The sequence below is a fragment of the Haliaeetus leucocephalus genome, unplaced genomic scaffold (genome assembly GCF_000737465.1).
Source record: "Haliaeetus leucocephalus isolate CR32 unplaced genomic scaffold, Haliaeetus_leucocephalus-4.0 Scaffold184, whole genome shotgun sequence".
Taxonomy (NCBI): Eukaryota; Metazoa; Chordata; class Aves; order Accipitriformes; family Accipitridae; genus Haliaeetus; species Haliaeetus leucocephalus.
This window is the reverse complement of record NW_010972620.1, coordinates 9,429,890-9,447,993: the sequence shown is the minus strand read 5'-3', so window position 1 is coordinate 9,447,993 and position 18,104 is coordinate 9,429,890. Positions and strand designations below refer to the sequence as shown.

The window sequence follows — 18,104 nt, the reverse complement described above, 5'->3', positions numbered from 1 at the left end:
CAACCAGCCATGGGGCAACTTGCATAACCCCCAGACCTATTTACACACCAAAGGGCAAACCTGGGAGAAAGGCAGTAGCACTGGAGGATGGGAAACACACAGCACTTTGGCAGCGGAGCAGCAGAGGGAGCGGGAGGAAGGAGGAGGAAGCGGCTGGTGAGCAGGGACTCCCTGCAGATGGGAGAGCAGTCATGGCTCAGGCATTACAGGGAGAATAACCCAGGTGTCTTGTCAGATACTTTTTACCAGAGAAGCCAAGGCTCCATATGGGCAGAGGGAGAGGAGTTTTTGGAGCAGAGTTATGGATGAGGAACAACTCAACCCCACCCAGCTGCAGCTTCTTCCCCGGCCAAGTCAGCGCTTGGCTGATTATGCACAAGCGGCCTGGGAAAGAGCACAGGGAAGGCCTGGGACCCTGAGGCCAGCCCACAGAGAGCTGCCTCAGCTCTTGCCACCAACACCCAGACTCAGGGAAAAAGGGCCGAAGGGAGAAGTGGCAAGCCAGGGTGAGCTCTCCCCACCCCTATGCCCTGGCAATCACAGGGGTGCAGCACCAGGCAAGCAAGAGCAAAGCCTGGCCTGGGGTTTGCCCGGCTGCTGACCGCTTTTGTCCGTCCAGACGTGCAGCTCCTGCGCCAGCTCCGGGATCACCAGGAAGGTCCTCCAGCCCTGGCGCTTCTTGGATTTGAGTATGTCTCCAAAGATATGGTCTCCGATGTACAAGATATCCTTCCCTTTGGCACCCAGCAGGTCACAGACTGTGTCCGAAGAGCCTGAGAGAAGAATGGCATGGCTCAGAATGGGGAGCCAAAAGGAAATGCGTGGCTCATTTCAGAGGGCCAGGGTTAGGGACACTTTCCTCCCAGAAACCTCCACTGCTAAACGTAGCACCCTTGATTGGCCATGGCACAGGGAGTCTACCCAGGGGCAGCTTTGCCCACGCACACATAAATGGCAGCAGCAGAGGGGCCATGCTGCCTCCCACCCCATGTGAGAGTAATGGAGCCCTGGGCATCACAGACAGCCCTGTATATCCACCTGCTGCTGTTCCCTGGCTCAGGGGACCCTCCAAGGGTGGTCGCACTGGTGACAGCACAGTAAGTACAGCTGGGAACGTTGCATTGGGCCAGCTGCAGCTCCCCCTCCACCACAAGCCCTGCAGTGGCATTTCCCAGACCCTCCCCGGCATGGAAGAAAAGGGTGTTTGAGGAGGAACAAGTCCATTTCTTCCCTGCGTTGGGCAGTAACGATAACAGAGAGTTTCTGGTGCAGTGTGCAGAGGGCACGGTACAATGTGCTTTGGGAAACACAACCTTGCCTAGCGCCTGGCACAAGACATCTCACAGCCGGAGTGACTGAAGGCCATGAGGGCATGTCAGAGCCACTCCACAGGACAAGAAGGGTTCTTGCCTCACCTCCTGAGTACACAATGCCGTGCTGCAGCGGGCCAGTGTAGGTACCAATCTTCAGCTTCCCGGTCACCTGAGGAAGGAGACATTGCGTTAGTACAGAACAGCTGATGGTCTGGCTCTTTTCTGTCCTATTAATACATCGCTCATTGTCCCTCTCTCTCACTCCCAGGCAGCCTAGAGGTGGCTTTGCACATTCTTTTCCTGTTTCTACCTGCGGTACGTTAGGGAATCCAGCAAAGCCTCAAGCTCTGCTGTGCCCCAGCTGATGGGGTTGCTCAGGAATCACTAAGAGTTGACGCCAGCCCACCATCTCTAGGGCAGGTCCTATCTAAACACTGTGTTGCCCGTTGCCACTAGGAGACACCACACAGGAGGTGCATGAGCCCTTCCATCCGTAGAGGTACCCTCCATATGCCACTCACCGTGTCCACCTGCCGCAACACAGTGCCTTCGCCAAAGAAGAGGGGTTTTCGTGCATCCACCAGGATCAGGTCAAAGTAGGACTGCCATGGTCTATGGGCACTCCCAGGCTGCAAAGGCAAAAACAAACCCCAGAATCAGGCACAACACAATCAACCACAGGGAGTTTAACTGGAGTGTCATTGTCCATAGCCATAACCTTGTGACATTGCTGGTCCACCAAAAGCCCCTAGCTCATACCTCTTATGGTAGGATGCTGGGTTGCCAGCACCCTCTCCTAAAAGCACTCCCCTTTTGCGGCAAGCCCATCCCAACCCAGCCTAGCAGTGAGGACTGAGGTGTGAGACAGGAGAGCTGCACTGAACATCCATGTCACAGCACAGCTGATAAGTAAAGAGATGCTGTAAATGACATTGCTGCCACTGTTTCTGAAGAGGACATCCTGCGTAGATCCAGACGCATGCAACTTCACAGCTTCAGCCACGTTGGTACATTGGCCAAGAGTGGGAAAATGCCTGGACTCTATTCGACAGAACACAGCTTTGAATCACAGCCCTGCCCAAAAGACACTGGGCATTCATGAGCCCTTTCTTCTCCATGCTTCCACTCTTTCTGAGATCAAGACCACAGCAAGGAGTTTTTTGAGCTATCAGTTGCGGTGATTTTCCATGTTCTGAATATTTCTCCCTTGGCTGCCTTTTACCTTTAGAGCACAGTGTGAAAACACATCTTTTGAGTGTGAGATAGCCTCCCACTGGGAGATTGAGAAAGCAGTATAAATTCACCTCATAAGCCTCTCTCCAAAAGTTGCAGGCCTGAGTTTTGACCTCAGAAAACCAGAAAAAGCATGACTACAACTTTTGGAGTTACATAGTCAAGGCACAGTCAGCCATAAATGTTTCTGCTGTTTTATAAAACTCTTTCCTTTCCATCAAGGCTTTTTTTAACATCATCTAAAACATTGTACAAGATTTCTAAGAAACCTGCCTGCAAAATGCCACAGTTAAAATGTGTTATCACTAAAATAATGTTATCATTAACACAGATTATTGTTTGAGACCAGATGATGCCTCTTTTCTCTTTGTTATATTGTATTTGCTTTGATCCCATTCAAATAGGACACAAAACAGCAAGTGTATTTTAACCAGATTAAAGCAACTAATCCCATGCAGCCGATGAAGCAGGATTAAAATGCTTTCCAGCTACACAGATAATTAGGCACATCAGTTTCTATTGGAACTGCAGTCTAGAAATCACATACCTTTGGTCCATGTGGAAAGTCAAACAAGTAAGTCATGATTTTCTGAAAGACAGAAAGTATTCAAAGATGTGTTTTTAAACACACATTTGTGTAGTTTATAAAAGCATACTTTTCTGCTTTTATCTTTTCAGGTTACAGAACTTTATTTTCAGGATTTACATGAAAGTCAGCATAAGATTTGGAGACAAGATGAATGGATGGAATTTAAAGTGACAGGAATTAAACTAGTAATTTTTATAATCAAAGAACACATTTGCCTCAGAAATCTGCACACTGCTTCAGCTATATCTTGCAATGCTTTAAAATGGCATATAAAACTTTGGATTAGCAGTGTTGCAACATCCTGACATTTACCTGGAGTTGATGTCACTGAGTTTATTCCTACAGCATAGCAGACAGCTGGTTTTGCCTCTTAGACCTCTCCAGGGCCATGGCTTTGGTGATCTGTCTGTACTCAGACTACCTCACTTAAAAGGAAAGTTCTGCATTTTAAAGGATGCTGAAACCTAAAATGAGTATCACTTTCAGCCTTTAATTGCTGAGAAACTGAATGAGGCACAGAGGGACTTAAGCCAGGCCCATACTGGGTCAGTAGCAGAACCAGGACTACAAAAGATGACTCAAGACCTAATCTGCATTCACCATTAAACCATCCTACACCTAGCTTACAAAACACCCAATTCTCCACCAGAAGATGTCTTACCAAACCCCATACAAATGAATGGCTGGCTTTTGCTTATTCCATTATATACCAACACAACAATTCAAACAGCACTTACGTCTGTGTATTTATAGTCACTGTTTGTGACAAGAAACACCTTCCCAACTTCATTCATGCGGCTGAGCAGCAGTGGCAGCTTCCCCTGAAAGCCAAGGAACATACAAGTCACACACAAAAGTTACAGAGATTTATCATGGGCAAAACACTCTCAACTATGATCCCACCAGACAAAACAAAGCAAATCAAACCATCAAGCAAACTCATGTGTTTTGCACTGGCCAGTGCCAGGAAAGCTGCTGGTTTGTCGACATAACACCCCTCCAGAGCACAGCCCAGGGGAGGAACGTGAGGGAAAAGGGCTCAGTAGGGCTACGGTTCCTTTGCCACAGGGCCAAGCACCCTGTGCTGCTCTCACTGATCTGCTCCATGGCAGGCACACTGGAGCAGCTCCTCTAGCTCCATGTCCATTCCTGAAATGGGCTCAGAGGCAGGTGAAATCTGAGCTCACATGAGCCACAAGTTAGAGTGCATTATAATTCCAACCTCAAATTAGGGAGAATTTATTCCTGGGGCTATTTTTATTGAATCATAAATCTCAGTCCATTACCAGAGTAGCTGATTACCTCACAGAACCGTTTCCTAAGAATTTTGCAGGCATGTAACTAGAAACAAGGTTAACTGCCTTAAAGTGATAGTCTACCACAGAGCTCATCTAAACTGAAGAATAATTATACTGTAAGTGGTCCAGAGGGGCCTTCAACAGTGCAGAGGGCAAAAGTAAGGGAACCACTGGAGCTTGCTCAATTAGATGTGCTCAACACACATTTTGGGGCTATCAAGAGACTGGACATTAGTGAGTTTTTCAGGATCTTTCCCTCAGTCCCTCATGGTTAAATGCATGTAACATTTTTGTTGGATGGCTAAGAAATACTTCTGTCTAAAAAGATGCTCATCTGTTGCTTTTTAAAAGGAGGACTGCTTGGGCAGAGAAAACATGGGCAGGGAACACAGTTGCTTTCACCACCAAAAGAAACACGAGCCTTGCCAGCATATTCACCTGTGTCCCATGATAACATTTCCTCTGGCTTTTACATTTTACGTAAAAAACGTGCACGTGAATACGAAATCACGTGGATCACTGGCTCAGAATAAAGGCTGTGTCCGAACTTTCCACTTTGTCTTTGGTTATTACAATAGAAATCACAGCGTTATCTGTTTTGTGATTTAGTAAAGCTAATCAGCATGTTTATTTCTTGCCTGCTTACTCAGTACAGAATGTCACGTAGCACAAGTAAAGTAACTTCACACTTACATCTTTCACCACATACTTTTCCAGATTCTCAAGGGTCTTTTCCTTGAGTGATCCCTGAAATAGAAACAACAGAACCCAGTGAGGTAATGGAAACTTATGATGTAAGAGACATCAAAGTAATGCCAACTTTCACACTTTAAAATGCTGTGAAAGTACAAACCAGGGCGAATCTGAACCAGTGACTCTAGAGATGAGAGGCTTTGAGTAGCAGGGACCATCACAAACTCTGTGATCCATCGATTCCCTCACCATGGTAAATAATCCACTTCAACAGCATTTTAACCCTTTCAGAAGGGAATACAATAGAAACAAACAAAAAATAGATTTGCCATACCAAACAAGACAGTCAACGACCTGTCTCCAACACTGACCATAATGCTTTACTCAAAGGCCAACTCCAACATGTATCACACAACACTGCATAAGGAAAGAAAAATAGATTCCTGACTTCTGCATGGCTAAAAGAACCACCACAAGTACAACCGTGAGCAGAGTTTTCCTGTGATGGTTCTCCATCCCACCCCAACAGAACTCTTCAATGAGGAAGGACAAGAAAATCAGGTCTTTAACCAGTTGTTAATGCTCACAAAATTATATTCTAAGTTTGTGAACAAGTGTGTGAAAAAGATGAACTGCCTCTCCTCTCCAGAGAAGAGTTTACATATTTCTCTGTTTAATGCGGGTACTTTTCAGACAACGTAAGATAGTACCAATGTAAACCATTTACAGTAAAATGCTGTTTTATTAATTAGGACAATGTACAAGTTGTGGACTGTAAGTGCAAATACCCTCATGGCATCATGTTCTAAAACCTGTGAATTACAGTACAAAAATGGAATCTGGGCACAATAAAAAGGAACCAATAGGAAGCCAAGACAGATACATTCCAGTACTAGGAGGGCAGTCAAGATCTTGGCTTACTCACATACAACTGCAATTTATTATTTGCTCACTAGGCGGCAAAGCTCTTGCCCAAAAGGTGGAATTACACATCTTAACTCATGAGTTAAAAACCAGTCCCTCTAACTCAGTTACAACTACAGACGACCCAAGGAGTTCTTGCAATCACCTTGTAATGAACCCAGTCAACAGCATCTCTGACATCCTGGAACATACTCCTGAAGGACATGAAGAGGTCTCCATCTTTAAACCCTGTTTCACAGCTGTGAGGAGAAAGAAGAGAGACTGTAGCGGCCAATCACAGCAGGTATGAAATACGTCAAGGAGAGAGACAGTTCAAAATGTTGTTTGGAGCTTGTGTTTTCATCTTACCATAATGGTTTCTTATTTACTACTTCACCGTGGCTCAGACTTGAAAGAAGGCTTCAACCAGAGTTTAACAGGATCTGCGTGTTACCCAAGAATGTTTGTTTAAATTTTAGGATGCGAGTTCCTAACTACGGGCCTGTACCTCCATAGCACTAATACAGCTTTCTGTGACTGCAACTCTTATTTCTCCCCCAAGGAAAAGGAAGTTTGCAGATTAATGGCACTGAGAAAGTAAGCAGAGTGCTGTTCTTTCTCCCTCTTTCCAACACTAAAAAAGGGGGTGCCATGGAAATCAACTAAATGTAATACTCGCTGCTGAGAGGAGGAACTACTTCTGTGTTGAACAGTTAGAGTTAACATCACAAATTCCCTCTACAAGATACTTTGGAGGTATCTTTGAGACACCCATGAGAGTTTGCATCAGAAGAAATCAAGGAGGATTAAACAGAGCTGTGTTTATTATGACAGCAATCATCATGCCTATCCTGAGAAAGGACACTTCACCTGATGGATTGTCGGCATAAACAGTTCCTCTGCTCCCAGGTAAAATCCCATTAAACCTTTGCCTTCCACTCATATAATATGCAGAGATGACCCATCACATGAGTCAGCAGCACAGCAACATTCATATTTGCCAGTTCAAACTGCAGCTTGCTTTTATGCTTATACCTATTTGAAAGCTAGGTAAATACTCATGCTGCACAAACAGCCTTTCACACCACACTATGCCTGAGCATTTTACCTTTAAGTGAACAAAGTCCTCAATTATGACATGAGGGACTTGTGGTAACTGTCTGAGGAAATTTAGCCTTTCAGTTACCAGTTCAAACATGGCTCCAATGGACACGGGTTCAAAATGAGCTGTCTGGTGCCTGTAATCACCCTGTAATGACTGTTTGGTCTTAGAAGCTGTCCCAAATACCAGTATCAGTCAGTATGGTGATACTGATATACCCTGTGAAGAAAACTCTCATAACCAGTCTCTGCTGTATACACTGATCATCTCGTCACCACTAAATTCTCTTAATGTTGAAAGAATAAGAGGCCTGAACTTTTCCCCACCAAAACCACTTGAGGGGCCTCCACTGATATTAAGAACAGCTCCATCGGTGCTGTAATGCTCTTTGCAGTAACAATCTTACTGTACCATCAGCACCTCGAACCAGAGGGAAAACGTACCTAGTGTACCGGTCACAGTTAGTAAAGAAATCCACTAGGCAAGCCAATAGGTAGGTCTCTGCAAAGAAACAAAGGAAGATTTTAACACAAGGATAACATCATACAGCCAGCTAACTTTAGACCCTGTGCCCAAAAGAAGAAAGTTCATGTAAAAAAGCAAAACCAAGTAAGTAGAGTATGACATTAGCAAAGCTTTACTGTCTTCAAAGGCACAGAAACAGGCCTGTGTTGGCTCACATTAGACTCACCTGGTAGATTGAATAACGTGTTCAGAATGTAAAACCTATCTGTGTCATCCCTCTGGATAAATTTATTTGGATATTGATCCCGTGTTTCAGGCCTGAGAATAGATAAAGTGGAGAAGAATGAAACCACAATAAAATAATGAAGATAAAATGTGCTGACTTGCAAAATATAGTTGTAGCAGGGTCCATTAACTAGAGTCTGTTGTGCTTTAATTAACACCCAGCTTTCCCATGTGCACTAGCGTCGCAAGGGCAAAACTGCATCCACTGGCGTTCCCTTCACCGCGCTGGCTCCAGCACAGCCAAGCACAAAGCCGAGTCAGCAAACCGAGCAGAGCCCACACAGGGAAACAGGGTGGTCAAGAGTCCACAACTCGACCTTAAGCCCCGTGCTGCTGGCTATGAGGATGCCTTAAATCATCTGCACTTTCATTGTTTGCTTATCTTAAACTTTCCCCCACTTTCCATGTGTTGCTTTACTCTCCCCTGAGCAGCTTTCAGCAGGGGAGAGCACGGCGTGCTGTGCTGCAGGAGGTTTGCCTGGGGCCCTCTGCAATTAATCAGCAGGGTGGCAATGACGAAAGTAATTTAATTATTCTGGTTTCCTTCATTTCTGAAGCTTCTGAAGATCACCTCTGCCTCAGATTGAAACTTGAGTGCATATATAAGGGCTTTTCCTAAATTTTGGCTTTCTGATGCAAGGACTTACAGACCTGCAATGACAAGGCTTGTCACCTTGGGGGCCCTGAGCTGACCTGCGCTTGCCTTCCATCCGTCCACCCTCACAGCAGGGATACCAGGGGATTTGCTGGGACACATCAGGCACGTAACACTGCAGTCCCCTCTGCTTCCTAAAGCACCTTCTCTGGGGCAAGAGAAGCGCAAGCAGCCAGGGAAGGCTGCAGGAAACAGCACGCAATGCCTCACTTCTGACACCCTCAAAGGTCAGAAACACAAAGGGGTAGAGAAAGCTTGTTTATTCCCCAAGCCACCTCAGACCCTTGAACTTTCTTAGCAATGGCTGTGGAGTTAAGTGTCTCAAGGGCGCAGGCCCTCTCTGCTCCCAGCAGCCCTCACACAATGGCTTTGTCTTAACTGACAAGCTACTGATGTTAAACTGTGCCAGGACAGGTGAACAGCCCCTGGATTATCCCATCAACCCCTCCCCACAGCACACTTTCTTCTATTCCTAGCACACTACAGATGTGCCTGTGCGGGCATGGACCTTTCCTCTATAAACACCATGGGCTGTTGCTGTGTCTGGGCCCCTCAATGCATCCCCAGTCAATCCTGGAGCTGTAGGAACACCAATACAACATCTGCTGTTAGTGGAGCCCCCGTGAATCCTTATACAATGGGTGCCCTGAGGATCAGCGACACAAAATTGCGTATTAAGTCAAAAAGAACAGCCAGGAGTCAACACTCACCCTCTGAGGAAATTAAAGCCATGTGCACACACTAGGAGGTTCCCATAGGCATCAACTTTCAACAGGTTTCCATAGTGGGTATCAAACACAAGGCCTCTGTTAAGAAAGTGATTTAAGATATGAAGAAGCAACTGTATTAAGCGGTGACTATTTTAATAGCAGTTCTTTCCAAATCAGCTCTAGAACAGCTTGCTCACTTGGCATGGGGCATCAGAACAGCGTTGCTGTTATTATGCAGATGGGGTCCCTACTGTCCCTTCTACCTGGCTGCAGGTGAGCAACAAGAGCCCTGCCTTGCCAGGTGAAAGGTACAGCTGATCTGCTCTCCATAGACTTGAAAATGGAACTGTTTAACCCGGCAGAGGCTTAGCTATGCATGTACCAGTGAAGACGTGGGCCTCTTCCACAGGGTCACAAATCTGACACCTGTGTTTGTGGTCCCCTGACAGCCCTGCTGGGCTGCAAGGAAGAGCGAGGTGTGATAAAGGAATTTCTCCCCTCTTTTTCATCGCTCTGTCATAGACAGAGCCAGATGGGGCATGTAACTATTGCACAAAATGCTTTGGACATTCCCGGTTCCAGCTCCAGCAAAACTCTGTCTCACTTATCTAGTAGCTTGCATCTGGAGAACGCAGCCTTCCCACAGAGACATCCCGTCTGTCCCCTCCCTGGGATGAAGGCAGTGGATTTAATGGAGTCTTCATCACAGGTTTGTGAAGGGCTACTGTCTTGTTACGGGCATGGACGCACCAAGCAACAGTCTCAGTGTAAAACATGCTGAGAGGAGGGAAGGAAGGAGGCTGCCAGACTGAAAACTGGAACAAGAAGACAACAGACCCTCTGGTCCAGCCTTTTGTAAAGAAGCTCCAAAGGAGTCAAAAAAGCAAAATCCAGCAAAGGCACAAGTGGAAACAACTTAAAGGTGCAGAGTTAAATCAAAAGCCTTGTTTAAAACAAGCAATGTCCTTTTTACCTCTGCTATCAAAAGACAAAACGTAAGAATTCAGTAACTTTGCACCATTAACTTTGCTTTCGGTGTTTGATTCATCTGGACAAGTGAACTGGATTGGTCCCACTTTTACTGTTGTTTACTGTCAGCTTAATTTTCAGGATGTATTATGCACCAGGACACTATTAATCAAAATCATTAAAGAAAAATGTTCTGAGACATTCTAGCAGCCTCATGGACAGTAACGGCTCTGTCTCTCCTTGATTTTGATTTAACTCTCCATCCAATTGTGTCTCTGCTGTCTTTGCTTTGAAAGGTTATTTTTGGACCATGTTTTTCAGCAGGCCTCTTTTCTTGCACACTCCCTCTTTGCTGGCATGGATTCATGTGTGCAAAGGCCCTCCACATACTGGAGCAGTCTGCTCCCTTCCCCATGATCTGTGGTCAACCACAGGCTTCACAGGCACAACTCTGAAAACCTGGCCTCACGTGTTGCCTATGAACTTTACAGAACAAATATTCAAGGCCTCAAGCAGGCGGGGTCGGTATCTGTTAGTCATTTACCTGGTAGGGAATGCAGGATCATACACAAAATTGAGCAGCTCATGAGGGTATCCAATGGAAACTAATCTTTCTACGGTCAGGTCAAATCCAAGAGATTCGTATTCAGGGGATTTATACACTGTACCAAGATGAGATTTCAGTTAGAAAATTTGAAAACAGCTAGGGGGTTAAACAAGAAGGCAGTTAAAAGTAATGTACCCGTTCACCCTCCTCCCTCCTCCACATCACACGTTCCCTTCGCTCCTGCCCTTCGCTGCCTCGGGTCCCCCAGCCCGGAGCCACGGTGGAATTAGCTCATGCTCCAGGACTGCAGCTGAGCGGAGCCGCAGTTCAGGTTTCAGCAGCAGAGTGCACCAGATGAAATATCCATCAGTCTATCACAGCTCTCTGCATCAGGAAAAATGTATTTCAAACTGCAGCTCCTCTCCCTGCAGTCCTGTTAGGCAGATGCATGAACGCTCCCTGTTCCACCTGCTCGGATCAGGTTTTAGTTTGCCGTGTTTTCGCAAAGCTGATGAAGAAACCAATAAATTTTGGGAACACATGTATTCATGGTCTGAAAGCCTGAAATTCATCGCTGCTGTGCTACCGTTACTGCTCTGGATACAATCCCAAAGCTTAATATTGTCTCCAGATTTCACCTCAGGGGAATTTATGTTTGCTGCAGACTAAGGTAGCTTGGAGGTAGAGCTGTCAAGTTAACATACGATTTGTTTGTTAATAATACCATACGGTACTGTAAAAATCTGTTAGCTATTACCCTTGTGCATCAAAATGCTACCCTTTTAAGCAAGCTTACTGTTCTCACATTTCAGAGGAGCTGCTCATTTGTGACACACACCTTAGCTCAATGCAAAAGAAATGGATTTGTTCAACCAAGTCATTCCTACCATCAGGCCTGTCTTCTGCCTGCAGATGACCTTCCCATTTACTGGAAATGTTACTGCTTAATCAGATCATTAAATTAATATTTGAAAGAAAATCACTGTGTTTCTATGACAGATGGAAATCACTGTGTTTCTCTGAAGGTTTGTTTACATTTGCTGCACGTCGCTGTCTTGAATTGGTCTTCAGATGCAACAAGGTCAAATACAACCCTTGACTGCAATAAGGGTTACCATGGGTTCAGTGGGCTCAACTGTCTTAAACACCTGAATATTTCAAATTTAGCTGAGTAAAATACAAAAATGTGAAAGTTAAACAGTAAGCTTGTTAGAAGACAGACTGCTTTTCCTGAGGGAGATCTAGCACATCTGTGGGCTTCACAATATATATTAATATACTTTGTCTATATTGCCCAGGTAATCACCACCAAATATATACTGTGGAATACAGAAGCTTAATCTGAGAGGAGAAAATAAATATATAAAATACTAAAAAGGCAAGGACTATAGGAGAAATGAGACTGTCAAAAGACTCAGATCATAGTAACCGTGACAGAGGGCTCCCGTACCTCTTAATAATCTAAAAACCACCAGAATCCTAAGAGTTAATTTTCCCCATTAAACTAACACCATTAAAAACGTAATAAGCAAACCTGTAATGTTCTGAAACAGATAACTAAAATCAATAAAAGAGTTATCAAAACAAGTGTTATTATACCAATGGCAAACATCAACAACATGATATAACATTCAATGCACGTAGTCTTTTCTGTCCTTTAGGAAAGGAAGGGTTGATTGAGCTACAGATAGGAATAAGCAATCAAAAACCACAGCTAATGAAGAAAGCAGTGACTGACAAGGCAATTCTGGGGAGTGAGCTAGAGTTGGAGGGAGCAAAAGGCAGTTAGGTGATGAACAACATTGTGAGAGTGACACCAGAGCATCATCTGGAAAAAGGAATTCCCCTGATGCAGGACAGTAAAGGCACTTCCCAGGGAAAATGGTAATAAATACACCTGGACATACTCTCAGAAGGTGAAAGCGCTGCAAAGCTCCCCGTTATGTGAAGCAGTCTCCAGTCCTGCTCCCGCTCTGTCCATGAAGCTGCTGCATTCCTCCTCATTAGCCTCCTGGGAATTTGACCATGTTACCAACTTATCCATAAAACATCACTCCCAAACAAAACATTTCTCCAAGGAAACCCTGCTCTTTCTGAACCCACCAACCATGGTGCCCAGACACAAAAAATCTCAAGGAGCACGTTGGCATCTCCTCTGGACAAGCAGAAGTGGTTCATCAACAGCTTCAGCAGAACCTTTCCAGGGAAACTGTAGGGCTTTCTGTTAAACCTGTGCATCTTGTTTAACACTCCACCAGAGAACAGCTGTGGTGGGACATGTGGCCAGCTGCTCACAAAATGCCCTGACTCAATTTCTTCCTTTCTGTATTTGTGTCTCTGTCTTAGATTTATCACTACAGACCTCCTTTTAACAGTCTGTGTCCAAGGAAACAAGCTGAAGCACCAGTAGGAAAAAGGCTGAAGAACAGGTATCAACCTCAGCCTTCATTATCCCAAGTCTCTGTTGAGGCAGTACTGCAACAGGATTAATCTCAGTGTTTCTTTTTGGGGGGGGGCAGTTATTCCCCTGACCTCTCAAGCTCTAGATTTTGCTTCCTTGACGTCTCTTTGAATAAAACTAAACTACAAGCTCACTCATGCCTCAGATCCCTAACCTATTTTTCTACCGCTCCACAATATCTGCAAAATGAGAGCCCTCTCCTTGATACATGAACTAAATAGAGACATGGGAAACTGGACTCCTGGAAAGGGGAAAGGGGCAATAAACATTCTCCAATTACCATCATACTTATTGCTCGAGATAAACTTTCCTTTAATTAGACACACAGCTGGGAACAGACTGAGAGCTCACTGAGCCCACCTTGACAGCACCCTACACCACAGCACATGCTGCATCAATTGGTATGAGCCACAACCCACTGACATTTCTCGTAAGCTGTGCGAAGGCCTGTTTCAGTAACATGAGCTTCCGGGCAAACAAATGATCCGCCTCCTTCAGATCAAGTATGAACAGGCTAACACTGCTGCCACTATGGCAGCCCATTCAGGGAAGATGCCCCAGTTATATGCATTACTAGATGAAAAAATGTATTTCAATATTGTACTCGGGGGCTGGTCGCTCTCTCTCTTATCTTGTTTACTTCAGGCATCCGTGGGGAAAAAGAGTAGAGAGGACAGATCAGTATTTTTTTCTGCAGCTGCATGATGAAAAAATAGTTTTAAACTTTTCTGAAACAACCCCCTCCCTCACACCTGGTTGTTGAGACAATTTGTGTGCCATGGCGATGCCATGAATTCAGCTATTTGCCATGCAGTGTCTCCGTGCTCAGCTCTTTCACCCAGCTGAGAAGGGCCCAGTCTTCAAGCATCCCCAACTCTGTGACAGGTGAAGAGGCAGAGCCGTGAACCCATTTTCAGAGAATCCTTGCCCAGCGTACGTGGGACAACAGTAAAACCAAAGCACATGCTACAACTTATTCTGATTTCTTTTTCTCTTTCTTACTACTTGATGGCCATGTCTCTGCCACCATGCCAAGTCCCCGGCTCCAGAGGACCACACTATTTTAATAGTCCATGTTCCAACACAGGCAAATGCTTCAGCGGCGCAGGGCAATCAGCACCCAGCGCTCATGGATTATGCAACCGGGGTGGAAAGAAAACAACCAAAGGTTTAAAAACAGCAGAAGCCTGTTGACAGCATTTCAGCGTCCCCTTAACACCATCACTTGGCTTAACATTATACTATTGAAAGGTAAAAAGCAGCACCCCGGGAGTGAACATTGCAAGCCTTCAGGTCTGTGATGAGTGCGGGCGTCCCTTACACAGTACGTGCTAGGAGGGAAGCCGATCTGGAATGAGCAGGGGTTGTGCAACAACATATGCAATTCTCATGCATTTGTGTGGTTGTTTTTACCTTTGCTGCCAAGACACATACAGTAACAATTTTATAGCCTTCCTGAAAAGGAAAAAAAGGAAAAAAAAAAAAAAATCTCTACAGAGGCTCCAGCTTATGCAAAATGCTGCTGCCAGGATTTTAACTCACATGAGGCAGATGCAGATTCAGAGTGTCACTCCAGTCTTGACGGAGTTACACTGGGCTCCCCTGTTAAAGAAAAAAATCAGACTGATTTTAAAACTGCAACAGCTCTGTGCCATATGGGACTGTATCTGCTGGAGCTCTGTCCTCCGGTAAGCTCAGAAGCTGGCCTGGCAGCTATTCCAAATACACTTACAACTGATTTATAGAGGAGACAGAGTTGGTAATCGTGCATCCTGCAGGCAAAATTCTGTCCTCATATCCACAAAGCAGTCTTAGATCATCAGCTCAGTGATAATTAGGAGGAAGAGGCTACAAGCACATTGCCCAAGTGACACAAACCCTTCGAGTTTCTCTCAGACACAGAGCAACTGGTTCAAGAAGGGGTCTCGTGCTCTTTTTGGGACTTTGCCATTATTGTCCATTCCTCAGTCGGTGGCAGATTACTCCTTTCAGTGCGCTCACTTTCCTTCACACCACAAAACGCCTGCAAGTGTCAGCACAGGAGACTCAGGAGACCGAGTCAGGAGCTACTCCAGGAATCTGAGAAGAGAATTTTGCCCTACATCTGAAGGTGTACCCAGCGAGAGCCTCGCACACGGGTCAGTTTGACGCAGCACGTCTAAATTCAATTGTATACTTCAACACACTTACACTTGGGCTTTTATGTGCAAAGCATTGTGGGATAAACTGGTACCAAACCTGCACATAGTGCTGGACCATATTGCAGTGCACTGGTTTGCAAGCACACACAGTAAGACCAGACCTATTCTGCAACTTACAGGTATGCACAGAGTAATCAGGAATAACTCTGGGATCCAATTTGCACTAAACAAAAAGCTGAATGAGTTGGAATGATGTTGCAACAAGGACCCACAGAAGTATGCAGACCTCCTGGAAGGCTTCTCTGAAAATAAAGTGTTAAAAGCTTGTTCTGTTTCAAAATGAATAGCTAGGGAAGGCTGTAGTGCATGTGATGGCTCCTCCTGTGGGGAGGAGAAAGCCCTTCAAGGGCTGCCCTTTTCTTTCCCTGTTCCTCCTCCACACACAGATTTCAAATTCAGGCAGGGCAGCTTCTCATTGAAGATGTAACATGGTTTCTTCCAAGGCTTGTTGACGCTTCTTAAAAGCTAGTCATGGATCATAGGAGAGAAGCAGGAGCTGAAGTTACAATAACCACCCCTTTCTGCACTGCTTCAGCCATGTCACTTCTGTGAGATGTATTTGCTGTCTCAAACTGCACACCTGCAAGCCAGTCCTGCCTAGCCATTTTATTTCCAACCACTACAGATTTAGTGCTGGTAAAAGCCCTGAATTGAGAACAGTGGCAACACACTGATTTCCCACACCACTGAGGCAGCTTTGAGGAAGCAGCTCCTCATCGCCAGCACCCTGGCTTAGGAAGGCAAAGATGAGCTTGGGAGGTTGCTGCAATAACAGAAGTCTGCAGAGTGAGCAGCTCCTCTGGGGTGAGAGGCAGGGCGAGGACTACTAAATGATGACCTGATGAAATTCATCCCTGCCTGTGGTTTTTCCCCATCTGTCACTCTCTTTTGCCAGTGTGCTCTCCTATGACGTCCTAGCATCTCCCGAAGGAGTTTCATCTCTTCCATCAGCCAACTCCTTACCTGCCTTCCCTCCCAGCTGGAAGCCGAGAGCAGCCCAGGGAAAGGTGCTCGCAGTGCCCCCAGAAACACCCCCGCATTGGCAGGGGACTTCACGGGAGCAGCTGCTTTCTGCAGCCAGTGCATCGCCTGCTCTGATCCTTTGGGCACATACCGGCTTGACTCCTTCCCCACGCAGGCGGTGAGAGCACTGTCTGCACCGTGGGCTTCCCCGTCCTTGGCCCTGGCCACTGAGAGTCTCTTGGGAATTGAAACGCCTTAGTCTACCCGCACTGTTTTGGTTGGCAGATGAAACTAATTGGCTTTTGACTTTCAGGTGTTCAGATAAGATCAGTATTTCTCAAACTAGAGGTGATGACCTCCTCCAAAGGGTTGCAAAAAGCTTGAACTAACAATCATCAGAAATTTTACCCGCTATCTCAGTTCTCCAGAGGTCACACAAAGACAGATAAGCCAAAAGGTGGACAGATAATGCAAGGGGTTTAGCCTTTTCTCTGAAGCACAGGAAATGCAGCCCAATTACTTTGTGTTAAGTCTTGAAGAAATGAAAGTAAAATAACTACAAACAGGTTATTTCAGTTGTTGCTTATTCCCCAGTGAGTAAGGCATGCAAATCAGGCAGTTAGGGACATATATGGGCAGGTGGGTAGCTAGTATCCAGATTTATGTATGTCTCAGGCACAACATGCATAATTAAGCTTGCGCAAATACATTTCTGAAATTACACAAACCTGACTTAAAAGAGCAGGATCAAAGTGCTGCAAATGTTGATCGTATTCTGAATTGCACCACAAATAAATAATGCAAGTACATATTAGAAATACATTATATCAATGTTGTGCTGATGAAAAGTGCTTAGTTAAAGCCTTGAGGACCAACACCCCTTTTTATAACCCCATCCCCTGTAACAGTACAAGTATCTATGTATCCTGCCTCAACAATATCTATCAAATGAGATCCTAGACTAGTGTCCCAAAATAGGATAGATCTATCCCCAGACCTCTCCATTCTGTCAACAACTCCTCCGCACGTAGCCCCAAAGCTGGGTATTTAGTGCCAGCTACCGCCAGGATGTCTGTCACAGTCACCCCTCCATGACCAACCACACTGCTGACTATTTCACACAAGCACCAAATACTTATTCCCTGGCACTTCTGATCACCTGACTCACAACTCTAGCTGAGAATCCCGAGGGAAACAGTGAGTGACCAGTCCTGCAGGTGTTTGGGACACTGGACTTAATTAAAAAATAAACCCCACTGAAGCAACAATACCAATTAAACATACTGGTACTTGTTGGGCAAGTATTTCACATACTGCCATAGTTTGAGGAAAGTTTGTCTCAGCTGTAGGGCCAGAGATCCGAGGATCCCCAGAAGTAACCAGGTAGTGAAGAATGCTATCTGACCTCTATACACTGACCCCTCCTTTCAGGGTATCTATTATCTTCATAACCTGTGTCCTGGTTTCGGCTGGGATACAGTTAGTTTTCTTTCTAGTAGCTGGTATAGTGTTATGTTTTGGATTTAGTATGAGAATAATGCTGATAACACTGATGTTTTCAGTTGTTGCTAAGTAGTGTTTATACTAAGTCAAGGATTTTTCAGCTTCTCATGCCCAGCCAGCAAGAAGGCTGGAGGGGCACAAGAAGTGGGGAGGGGACACAGCCAGGACAGCTGACCCAAACTGGCCAAAGGGGTATTCCATACCATGTGACATC

General features: G+C 45.4%; 1 protein-coding gene across 1 annotated transcript in view; it reads right to left on the bottom strand.

The window, feature by feature from the left end:
• The window catches only part of NT5C2 (5'-nucleotidase, cytosolic II), a 63,600-nt gene that overhangs the window by 3,286 nt on the left and 42,210 nt on the right, over window positions 1–18,104 (bottom strand). The window contains exons 4-14 of the mRNA XM_010564796.1: window positions 10,760–10,877; window positions 9,247–9,342; window positions 7,823–7,914; window positions 7,575–7,632; window positions 6,196–6,289; window positions 5,127–5,180; window positions 3,873–3,956; window positions 3,094–3,135; window positions 1,835–1,942; window positions 1,416–1,482; window positions 603–773 (exon numbers count right to left, since the gene is read on the bottom strand). Of these exons, the coding sequence (XP_010563098.1) occupies window positions 603–773; window positions 1,416–1,482; window positions 1,835–1,942; window positions 3,094–3,135; window positions 3,873–3,956; window positions 5,127–5,180; window positions 6,196–6,289; window positions 7,575–7,632; window positions 7,823–7,914; window positions 9,247–9,342; window positions 10,760–10,877 (984 nt within the window). The remainder of the gene's footprint in view (window positions 1–602; window positions 774–1,415; window positions 1,483–1,834; window positions 1,943–3,093; window positions 3,136–3,872; window positions 3,957–5,126; window positions 5,181–6,195; window positions 6,290–7,574; window positions 7,633–7,822; window positions 7,915–9,246; window positions 9,343–10,759; window positions 10,878–18,104) is intronic.